Raw genomic sequence first — 12,083 nt, forward strand, 5'->3', positions numbered from 1 at the left:
GAATTGCTATTATTTGAAATGGGCTGCTGCTTTGGTTAAATGTAATCGTGATTGCTAATCTTGTGCTGTATAGCAAGTTTTGGGTACCATATATTGCAATATATCCAGGCATTCCCAAGCAAACGTATTGTTTTTCAGGGTTCCATCAGATCATCTTGTGAAATAAATTTTACTTAATCGTTGGAGCTGTTTGTCCTGAACTGTAGTTCGTTACTTTCTCACCTTTATATTCATCTCTTTATTTCTACCTCATTCGTTCGCTAATGTGGTCATTCATCCATTTGTCTTATTCAGTCCTTTATTTTTGTATTTGTTTGTTCATTTATTTGTTTTCAGCTCCTTACAGTTTTTGCCCACAGCTTGTTGCATCATCTACATTTTGCTACTTGGTGTCTTAATATGGGATGCACTGAACCATGCTTGTTACCAGGGTTTCTTTCAGTTAACAAGCATGGTTACTCCTCTCTTGGCATTTTTCCCTGAGGTGTTTACTGCTTGTGCTTTGATCACAATTAAAATAACAAATCAAGTCAAATTACTAAACTAAATTAAATAATAATTTAATTGGGCATCCTAGAGTGTTTTCAACCAGAATTTTCTATATACTGTCACCTGTTTTTTTTTTATACTGCATCATGCAATACATGACTGCAAAGTAAGTAGCAGAGCAGTAACAGGCAGATGTGACTAAATTCTCTAGAGCTATGCAGCACTTAATGTTAACATTACATAGATTCTTCCCCTTAATTTTAATAAATATCCAAACTGAAATAAAGTGGATGCATAATAAAATGAAAAATGTCATCCGTAGCACTGACATTTTCCAATGGGTGGTTACTATGCCTGGTATTTCCTCAGTCACACATCTCCATTCCTGTCTTTCCAGTGGCTTTCTACTGCATGTAGACTGATTTTGTATTTTACATCTCCGTTTCTGTGTACTTTCTCATATAACCTCCACATGTTGGCTTTGACCCTTTCCACCAGTGCACATACCCTAACTAAAATCCGCTCATTTATCCACAGTCTGGAGACACTGGCAGTGAGCAAATGCCATTCCTAACAATGAGTTTATCTCTCCAGTGTGCACCCTGAAAAAGAATGACATCTCATTTGTTTGTAGCCGTATGTCTGATGGACGGATTGCAATTGATGAGTTGATGATTCCAATCCACGCTGAATCCAGACTGAGTCTGTGCCAAATGGGTTGTAACAGTGAACAGAGAGGGGCTGTCTGTTGTATTCATGTACTGAAGGCAACCCCGTTTAATATATAGCTATACTATTAATCTTGTATTACAAAAATAAGTTTTGTGTGACATCTGTAACGCCTGACCTATTCTGACACCATATAACAATATCCCATGAAACAAACACTGTGCCATATTAAGGTACAGCATGTATTTGCTGTACTGCAGCACACTGTTTCTCATATAATACCTATACTTCATTTTTTGGGCTGTATCAAATCCACAGAGTTAAATTTAGCAAAAGCATTTTTAAAGAACCACATACAGCTGCAATAAGTCACTGTGCTAATTTTTAAAAACATTTGCATATCAAATGCTTTTGTGGCTGTTGCTACTAAAAGTAGAAATATTAACACTTTTCCCAAATTGAGAATTTCCTTAGTTTTTTATTTTACTCCATTTTTATCAATTAAATAAGGAACAGTGTTGCTGATTTGAGTTACTCCATGGGTATATTGAGGTGTTATCCTCTGAGTCCTTTGGTTAGTCCAGGTATAATTTATGCCTTATGGCTTTGCACTGTTAATGTTCAGAAAAAGGCTCATTGGCAAAAATGCTTGCTTTACTGACAAGCAACAAAAATATGGCCTTAATTCAGTAAGTCCTATGGTCATAAACAGAGTTCACTAACTGCACCAAGTGGATTTTTCTCAGTACTAATAAGCATTCACATGTAAAAATTTATTTCAGTTGTTGGTGAATATTGCAGCTGCATTAAGCTTTGTAAATATATTACACTGATATAATGACTATTTTTGAATCTACAATATAGACTGGCTTTCCAGGACCCCCGGGCCCCAGCGGCCCCCCTGGCCCACCTGGTCATGCAGGTCCCCCTGTAAGTAAAATTAATCTTTTCATAAACATCTGACTCTTCTATCTTAGCCTCTCCTTTTCTCTTTCATCAGTATTAGGTACATTTGCAGCCATTAAATCTAGATACTAAGCTGAAGAATTTTATGGATAGATGTAATTTCTTATTAACGGGGCTCTACCATCTCTGCAGCACCAAGACTCAATGGCTGAGGGCTATTCTCTGTGTTTATGCCTGGGGCTTACTGTGATTCTGTGGAGTGTCACCTAAAGTTGAATATTGCCCTTAAAATACACCACTGGCTATGAGTCTCTGCTAATATTCCCAAATGTTTGTTCACACAAAAATTTCACATGAGAAAAAGGAAACTGGAAATCCTAGTGCACATTCGGTAAACACACAAAGGATTTGAGGTTTTCAATGTATATCCCCTTTTAGAGGAGTACTTTTAGTTCTGTTTTCATGGAGGCATATTCTGCTTGGTAATAAGATCATTACAAAATACAGTAGCACCATGGTACAGTGCGTGGAGTTATTCACATCCTAACAGCTTTTTGCTGCATCATAGGGTTCTAATGGATACCAAGGTCCCCCCGGAGAACCAGGACAACCTGGCCCTTCTGTACGTATACATTACATATCATTATATATGTCAAAGGCATGCTCCTACAAGCATGAATCTGTGTCATCACTGGAGTGGATTGAAATCTGGCAGTTCATCCTGCCTGTTTACTATTGTCTATGTCAATAGTACAAATATTTTATGGCACTTAATGCATTTTTAATTTGAAAGAGACTTAATATCTATTATTATATTTAATATTCATTATTTTTCTTCAGGGACCTCCAGGCCCTGCTGGCATGATAGGCCCAGCTGGTCCACCAGGAAAAGATGTAAGTTCACTATTATTTAAATTATTTATAGATTTAAAAATAAGAAAAACAAATTTCATTAAATGTTAAGTTAGCAGAGCACATTGATACCATTGCATTTAAGAATTTTTAACGTCTCCCAGTTTCTCAATTAAACACCATGACTGTAAGAAACTGGATTTGGCTTACGTCAGGTATAAGTGTCTATTCCAAAAAAGTTTCAATTATAGCAGGATATTCGACTAACACAATTAGGAAAAAAAAATAAAAAAGCAGACAGTAATGGTGGTTGCCTGCTCCCTTCAAGTCTTGCTTTGAGAGTTGAGGTTCTTAAAACCATCTTTTGACTCACAGCTGGAAATCCTGGATATGTATGGTACAGGGAGAGACAATCAGCTAAAGTTTTTGTCCATTTTGAGTGTTTCACCATGAAAAATACTTTTTTTCTATGTTGATACAATTTCTAAAATGTTGGCTTGAAATATATTAGTTGTTAATCAAAATCTTGATTTAAAAAAAAAAAAAAGTGAGTTGATGAATTCTGGCAATGTTTTTCAGAAGGCAGTCATAGTGTGTACCTTCACCCTTGTGTAATTTTCCTTGCTGTCTTCAGTGGAAGTTTCACGTCCTTATTCCAACTCACCTTGATCTCTCAGGGCCAGATCTTTGCCAGTAACTGAAGCAATAGCAAAGAAGTCAGCAATTTACTTTCTTTCCACAGGGAGAACCAGGAAGACCAGGCAGGAATGGAGACCGTGGAATCCCTGGATTACCGGTATGAAAAAGCCCCCAATAACAGTGATAATCTAATGATAGGTTTTGTTTTCCCATTTCGTATTAGTAAAGTGAACATGATAAATAATGAGCATCAGTTTGTGCCCTTCATACAGTAGGTATGTAAATTTACTCATCTTTCTGTGTTTGTGTGTTTAGGGTCACAAGGGACACCCTGGAATGCCTGGAATGCCTGGAATGAAAGGTTCACGAGTAAGTATTTATTGGCTGTACTGGGTGCAATGGAGTCTGTTGCTCTACATGAGCCATGGTATTGCATTGTGCTCCTTAAGTCATCAATTTCCAGCTAACGAGATTGAATCATAGTAACACAGACCGTTGAATTTTATCTAGTTACCTCAATTGTACTGCTCCATACTGCACGTTGGGTTAAAGCATGTGTTCCAGAAAAGCATCCACTCTTAAATAATGCAAATAGAGACACGGAGGAATAAGAATTTTCTTTCAAAGACTGTTCCACTAGCTAATAGCACTCATTGTTTAAATGTGCTCCTTTATGTCTAACATCAAGTAATGATGACTGAATGTGTTATAACATGTCTGTCTGAAAGCTCAGCAACGTGCTTCCTTCTGTGTCAATTAAAAAAAAAACAGGAGTGGTACTTAAGTTATAAAATCCTAGTATCAAATACCATGTCTCCATCTCTACAGCACCTAGCCCAAGACCCCAATCTAAATGAAATTATTTCGGTAATAAAAACATAAGTATATGATATGATAATTCTAAGTGATAATTAACCATTTAATAAAAATATTATTAAACATTATTCAAATATTTGATAAAGAAGAATAGTGACAGACATACAATTTATGCTATTCTGTTAAAGTCAACAGTAAAAAACCAATGTGTCAGCAAGCTAACCCATTGTGATATCATTTATTAAATTATAAATTGTAGAAAGTGTAAGACAGTATACAGTCTAAAACTATTATAAAAACAATTGCAGTAGCAGAATAATTAAACATTATACTGTATAAACTTTACTGACAAGGTGAAAGTTTGATTTAGATTAATAGCTATTTTATAAACAGCTGTCTGTTGTTTATACAGTCTGTTTCCATCCACATCACCATTTCTTAACTTTATGACATTATAGCTTTAAGTATAAAGGAAAACAATATAAATGTATGTAAAAGTTAACTGAAGTCAAAGATAAATTAAAAGCTCTGTTTCCACTTCTACTGTTTATACTTTGGAAATTAAGATTAATCAATCATAACTATAAAGTTATTCAAGATTTTAGAAATAATTGTTTTTAATCTCTGCTCTAAGTACTCAGCTTGCACCTGTTATGGTAATGATATAATGAATATTTGTATTCAGCATTTATACCATGCATCTTTATAACAGGACTAACAGGATTCAGTCAACAGTATTTAAACATCTCTTTTATCATAAATTTTAGATCTGTGTGAAGGCTAGAAAACTAGCTGAAAAGAGACAGAGTGAGTTCTCAGCAGTGTAAACTGGAGCCCACAATTTAATCCATGTACACAGAGATTTTTGTCACTATTTTTTTTCCCTGTAATTCTTTCTTAAACAATCTCAAATTTCCTACTGCCGTTCTGTAAGAATGTGTAACGTACCTTCCTATGGTTCAAAATCATTTTCAATCTTCTTCAAATTTAAAATATTCACAAAAAAACAATGTACTTGAAGCTCAATAATTGGCCAAGGGGAATCAGATTTTCTAGACCACAAGAGAAATAGTATTCACAGATATGGTTTTCCTTTCCCACAGGGTTTTGATGGAAAAGATGGTGCCAAAGGTGACAGTGGTGCTCCTGGTCCAAAGGTAAAAAAAACTGTAGTGTAACCTTTTTAATAGGTGCAAAAATACCCTCCATTATTTGTTATGTAGCTATGCATTGCATATTATGCTATTCTGAAAAGCCATTAAGCATTGAAGAAACTGACTGAAGATCTCCATGAAAAGAACCATTCCAAAGGAGTTAGACTCTCTGATCTATGTCATGCCCTGATCCTATAGCTGTGACAAAGATGAGATTCTAAAAGGACAGGACATACCCAGATCAGTTGACTTTATTCCATAATATTAAAGGACTGTGTCTTCCTAATTATTTTTTTCTGTTCAAATATTTTCTTTTGGCATTTTCTTTGGTGGCTCAGGCCTCACAGATGTCTGTTCATGCTGCAGACACAGCACCACACAGAAAGGGGCAAAGGGGTGGGCTGTCTCTTCCTCTTGAATAAACCAAAAAATGTTCTCACCAGAGTTGATTCTGTAATTGTTTGTGTTTTTTTTTTTTTTTTTTAATTTACATAACAGGGTGAAACTGGTCTTCCTGGAGCAAACGGATCACCGGGCCAACCGGTAAATATGTGTACCCTGTAGCATCTAAATGGAAGGGCCACTGACACTTTCCCCGTAATAGATTTATTCATCTTTTCATTTTCTTTTTTTATTTATTTATTTTTTTTAGCCTTAGTTACCCTACCACATACATTGACCAATAGTAAGGTCTGCAAATAAAAGCAGTACCAAGCCATATGTGTTTAGGAAACCATGTCACAAACTAGTTTTCTTATGTTTTCTAGGGACCAAGAGGACCATCTGGTGAAAGAGGAAGACCTGGGAATCCTGGTGGCCCTGTAAGTAATTAATCACAGCTGTTCTTATCAGCAAGCAGCATATATCTTGTTTCAATATGTTGTGAATTCCTTGCTTGTTTTAAGATTTATCTTAAAACATCTGTAATGCAAAGGATTAGAAAACTGCATAGCATCTGTAAAATCATATATGAAAACATATCCCTCCCCAGCTAACCAGCAATGTTTGTACAAATATTAGATAACCTGAGCAGCGGACCTGGTCTAACATGTCTGTAAGACAGGCAATTCATGATTTAAATCATACTGTTCTGGTATCACATTCTGTTAGACTTTTGGAGTGATCTTTTTGTCTTTTATGTGAGTTAGAAGTAACTGTTATTTTGATCTTACTTATTTTTACTTTTTATTTACCAGTAAAAACTGGCCACAGGTGATTCTTGTAACTGTTATTTCCTTAAGAATTCTCAGAAGAATATATTTTTGTGTCTTGCTGTCTCATCATTACAGTGCAAGTCACATAAAGTGATGGATATTCCTTCAATAACATTTAGTTAATTATTATTCTAGAATTTCACACTTGAGGAATCCTTGGGGTTTGGTAAACTAAGTGGGACTGTACAAACACAGAGAGATGCTTTGTGAGTCATGGGTATTAAGGCATGTGGGTTCTGTGCCCAGGTAGTGCTCTTATCAGACCCCTCTGTTTTTTCCATAGGGTGCCCATGGCAAAGATGGAGCTCCAGGAGCAGCAGGCCCACCTGTAAGAAGACCTAGAGTTGTTTGAATTTGAATATTTGTGTTGATCAAGATGCTTGAGCCATACAGTGAAAATAGGAGATTTTTAACACTTTAAATCAGAATAGAATTGCTGTTCTCTATGCAGATAAAATTTTGAATGCTCTTATCCAAGACATTATTTTGCTGAGGTATGCAAAAGGTTATTTATCTTTTCCATCTGCATGATGAAACCTGAGCATGCCCATTTGTATGTGTAGCACCTTTATGGGCTTATTTTTCTCCTACACCTGTTTATTATAATTAAAACAAATCTGGAACAATTTTATAACTGTATTTCTTTAATGATAGCTTTCATGTGTTTTTTAAATTGACAACAAAGAAATTTAGCTGAACATGAACATGAAAGTCAGGATAACAACACATAGGTGTGATATTTTAGGACTAGCCAAACTTCATCTTCTATAGCATAATTTATATTTGTTATTTTGCCAGGTGTTTCCTTATTCAGAGAAAAATGTCATAATCAGGCTTTTCTTTAACTTAAGATTAATTCTATCCATATGGCTTTCAGCTCTTGTATTAATAGGATTTCTTTTACTTTTTAAGGGTCCCCCAGGCCCCCCTGGAACTGCAGGATTTCCAGGCTCTCCAGGTTTTAAGGTATTCAGCTACAGATACATGATAATACAGGATTTAGTGTTTTATTTTGCATTATGGGAGGGTCTCGAGTGAACTTTCAGCATCTAGAGGAGCTATGCATCATACATTTGATGGATTGCACTGGGACCATGTGTCTCAGCATTGGGTAGCTGAGCTGATTTGGCTCTTGCACTCAGGTGATGGTAGTGGTAACGTTTTTCTCAAATCACGCAAAGGAGAGGAAGAGGCCATGACATTAATACTGATTTCCATGGAGATATGGCTAAAATGCATTCATTTTTCCCTTTTTATCCTTAGGGTGAAGCTGGTCCTCCTGGTCCTGCTGGTGCTAGTGGTAGTCCTGGAGAGAGAGGAGAACCTGGTCCTCAGGGTCATGCTGGGCCACCTGGGCCTCAGGTATGTAAATACCACCTGAGAATGGGGAAGTGGAGTGCCAGCTGCTCTTCACAAAGCCTTACAGCTCCTTTGGTTTAAGGATGATAGGTCAGCAGCATCAATTTAGACATTTCCTTTTTCCAGGGTCCTCCTGGAAGAGCTGGAAGTCCTGGCAACAAGGGTGAAATGGTGGGTACTTTTCATATCAGTGTCTTTTACTGCACTAAGTTCATGAGGGTCACTGATGACCTGGGCAGAATCCAACCGTGCTGAGCTCTGTTCATCCCGGTCATCTCCTTTTGGCTCTCCACAGGGACCTTCTGGTATTCCTGGTGCTCCTGGTCTGCCAGGAGGCCGTGGTCTTCCTGGCCCACCTGGTGCAAGTGGAAATCCTGGAGCAAAAGGCACTCCTGTGAGTTACTAATATTCATTACACTGTTTGTACAAAAAAAGCATGGTGGAAGTACTTCTGATACTGTTAAAAAAATAAATAAATTGAATTTGTCCTATTAATTTGAGATGGTCTCATAAATTATTTTATGGTAACTATAGAGAATTATTTTTTATAAATATATTATTTATTTTTCACACATTACCTTGTATATTGGTATATATGAATTAAACATATCAATAATACTTATTCACTTTCTTAAATTATGTATCAAATCAGAAACACATAACAAAACAGTATCTTGACTAAAACTGTTGCATTAAACAAAATCCGTCATGTTAAAATCCCAGTTTCACCTGCTAAAATTCCCATTGTCCTGAGTCTGCAGTCCACTACACCTAGTGAGTTGTATCTAGTCTTACCCTGTCGTTTACCCTGATATGCTCTCTCCTGGCAGCTATACACCACACATAGTTCTTTCTCAACAGACATAAAATTCTTCTCAGTGGTGCTTAAGGTTACATCACTTCTTTACTGAATTTTCAAAGAGCACCATACATTCAACATCTGGATCCAATTGGTTTCTATTAATTCTGTTGCAATAAATTACTAAAATAATAAAAATTAGTCAATATATTGAAATATGTCTATTTCTTAGTATTTTAGTACCACCTGATAGTGCTGGAATAATACCCTGTTGCAATCCATAACCCTAATGAGATTTTCTTCTGTTTAGGGAGAGCCTGGTAAGAATGGTGCAAAAGGAGATCCAGGCCCAAAAGGCGAGCGTGTAAGTGATTTTAAATGCATTCAGAGACTTCTTCCCAGGAAGTTTGAACCTTGAATCATTCCACGCACAAAACTAGGGGATTTCTTTTGGAATCCTAAGGTTACTGGTGGCTTTTGTTATTGTTGCCAGGGTGAAAATGGCACCCCAGGTGCTCCTGGACCTCCTGGTGAGGAAGGCAAAAGAGGTGCAAATGGTGAACCTGGCCAGAATGGTGTCCCTGGAACACCTGGAGAAAGGGTAAGCCACTGTAGATGACCATGCATACTAGGTATATTTTGAGTTAGTACAAAGGTGAAAAAAGCTGGTATTCAAAATTCTTTGAGATGAAATTTGATTCCATATCAATTCTCACCAAATTCAACATGTGGAACAGGGTTACAAAACTTGGGAGAATTCTTATCTAGTTCCTAATCTCAGCTGCAGAGTTTGTCTCTATCTCAGTCTGAAATACTTTAAATTCTTTTTTTGATATTGAGGAACTAAAGTGGAAGTCATATCTAAAGCTTCATGCTGAAAAACAACTGTAAACACCACATAGGAATTGGAAGCATATTTTAATTTTTATGCTACTTTCAAAATGTCTTCTCTGTTTAAAAAATAAAAAACAAAAAACTATTTGTGATAGCCATCACAAAGCATTAGCTTTGAAAAGTGAAATTTGTGCAAATTCTTCGACATTCGGGATGTGTCATTATATCATCATCTTTATTGTCAATATGTCTTTAGCATTGATAATGTCAATAACAATATGGTCAGGATATCTTATATCTTATAATGTCATTATTATCAACAGTTTTTCAGCTAGTACATTCAGTAACTTTCCAAAAAGCATTCTCACAAAGGAGTTCTTGAATTGATTTATTGAATAACAAAATAGCAACAACATCACAAATTTTATATTTCTGTTCCCATCTACATCAAAGGAACTTGTATTCATTTATTTATAACACCTAAATTAAGAATCGCTTGCAGTGCTTGCTGAAGCTATGAGGAAGCTATGATATATGTGATGCACAGTGAACAAATAATTTTAAATATATAAATTAGGCTGCAATTTATATTTTATAATTAAAATTCTTTGTGAGCAATAAAGATAGTAGTAAATATAATTATTACAATAACACAGTAGAGCACTTTTCAGTATTGAATTAGAAGAAAATAGTTCTTCAAGACTGACCGTGTTGTTTTATTTTTTATATGTATTTTAAAAAAACGCTCATGAATAAAGGGACTAATGTAGGGCCTGTTGAAAGAAAATGAAGGACTATCTATTATATCAGTAGGGTTATGTCCTTGAGAAAATTCTTCTTCAGACTTTCTTACCACAGTGAAATGCCATTTCCGTGTATTTCTTTCATTAATTTTCTGAATGTCTAAAGGTAAATAGTTTAGAGAAAATATTTCCCATTACCCAAGTTATATTGCCTAAGATCCATATTTTTTTTCTTTTATTTCACAGGGCTCCCCTGGTTTCCGTGGTTTACCCGGTAGCAATGGACTTCCAGGCGAAAAGGTACAAGTCTTCCACTAAAACCATCCCAAGCTTCTGTTGAATCCATGTTAATTTGAATGGACAATTTCAGACTGAATATGATTCCAATTTCCTTCCTGATTTTTTTTTTTTAGGGCCCTGCCGGTGAACGTGGCAGTCCAGGTCCCCCTGGCCCAAGTGGACCTGCAGGAGACCGTGGACAAGATGGAGGCCCTGGTCTTCCAGGAATGAGAGTAAGACAAGATATCTACAGAAAATACGATAAATTCTATTAAAGATGCCTCATCTGAGCTGATAAAACAGAGAAGTCCAATTAGAGAACAAATTCTAGTGATGTTATTACTTCCTTTGAATCTGGTACATACATTCATAGCGCTATAGATCACCATGCAGGAATGTGGAGCTTTCAGAAACAGCTGTCACAAGTGAATGTATGAAATTTATATGAAGCTGAACATGCTCCACAGCTCTCATGCATTCTTACGAGATATGGCTTTAATATGAATTAGCATTGGATGAATTTCTGTATTGTCTTTTTAAGTTTTAATGAATATTAAAGTGTATTATAAGATGTGTTATGTTTATAACATTTAATAGATAGCTGGTTTATTGCATTTGATATTGTTTTACTTATTTAAATAGAGCTAAATTTGAAATTTAAATACGTTTAAATTATGCATTAATGTGTGTTTTAATATACTTAAATATTTAATGCTTTATATATAGTTTATTTGCAATTAATGCAAATTAATATAAATCTGATTGATCAGATTTTCATAGGATATATATCAAGAAGACTTTCAGAGATAATTTATTGTATAATGCACACAGAACATAGTAACATTCTGTGAACTGCACTAAGAATTAGAAACCGCTGACAAGAAATACATTGAAATTTGAGCTTGGATGCAGGCTTCTGGGAGTTAAAATTTTATTGGAAATGAAAATAATGACTTAAAATATAACATAAATAATCTTATTTTAAAATATAAAACAAAATAAGTAAAAATATATTATAAGTTGTGCTGCTTTTAAGTACAGGGCACAGTGAAACTTGTTTCATTCTTTGAATTTTTACCCTCTGAAATGAGTTTTTTCTCAAATAATGAAATAATATATTTTTGTGCATGTTGTTTGATGGCTTGATCATATACTATGAAAATCTATGAGAAAGGGATTAAATCCTAGCAAAATTATTTGTTAGATTTCTTCAATTTTCCCCTTAATGAGAGGATTTTAATAAAGAAGTCAAAAACAAGAAAATATTTTTAAAATTTATTTATTGTAACTCAATACTACACATTTTAAACTGAAGAATAACAATTTTTTT

At 35.2% G+C, this 12,083-nt stretch overlaps 1 protein-coding gene across 1 annotated transcript in view; it reads left to right on the forward strand.

Moving 5' to 3' along the window:
• The window catches only part of COL3A1 (collagen type III alpha 1 chain), a 51,441-nt gene that overhangs the window by 22,423 nt on the left and 16,935 nt on the right, over positions 1-12,083 (forward strand). The window contains exons 6-22 of the mRNA XM_083842869.1: positions 2,023-2,088; positions 2,633-2,686; positions 2,905-2,958; positions 3,659-3,712; positions 3,871-3,924; positions 5,475-5,528; positions 6,024-6,068; positions 6,293-6,346; positions 7,023-7,067; positions 7,652-7,705; positions 8,003-8,101; positions 8,225-8,269; positions 8,394-8,492; positions 9,208-9,261; positions 9,391-9,498; positions 10,721-10,774; positions 10,888-10,986. Coding sequence (XP_083698995.1) covers positions 2,023-2,088; positions 2,633-2,686; positions 2,905-2,958; positions 3,659-3,712; positions 3,871-3,924; positions 5,475-5,528; positions 6,024-6,068; positions 6,293-6,346; positions 7,023-7,067; positions 7,652-7,705; positions 8,003-8,101; positions 8,225-8,269; positions 8,394-8,492; positions 9,208-9,261; positions 9,391-9,498; positions 10,721-10,774; positions 10,888-10,986 — 1,092 coding nt within the window. The remainder of the gene's footprint in view (positions 1-2,022; positions 2,089-2,632; positions 2,687-2,904; positions 2,959-3,658; positions 3,713-3,870; positions 3,925-5,474; positions 5,529-6,023; positions 6,069-6,292; positions 6,347-7,022; positions 7,068-7,651; positions 7,706-8,002; positions 8,102-8,224; positions 8,270-8,393; positions 8,493-9,207; positions 9,262-9,390; positions 9,499-10,720; positions 10,775-10,887; positions 10,987-12,083) is intronic.

This window comes from Anser anser, assembly GCF_964211835.1.
Source record: "Anser anser genome assembly, chromosome: 6".
In the NCBI taxonomy this organism is placed as follows: domain Eukaryota; kingdom Metazoa; phylum Chordata; class Aves; order Anseriformes; family Anatidae; genus Anser; species Anser anser.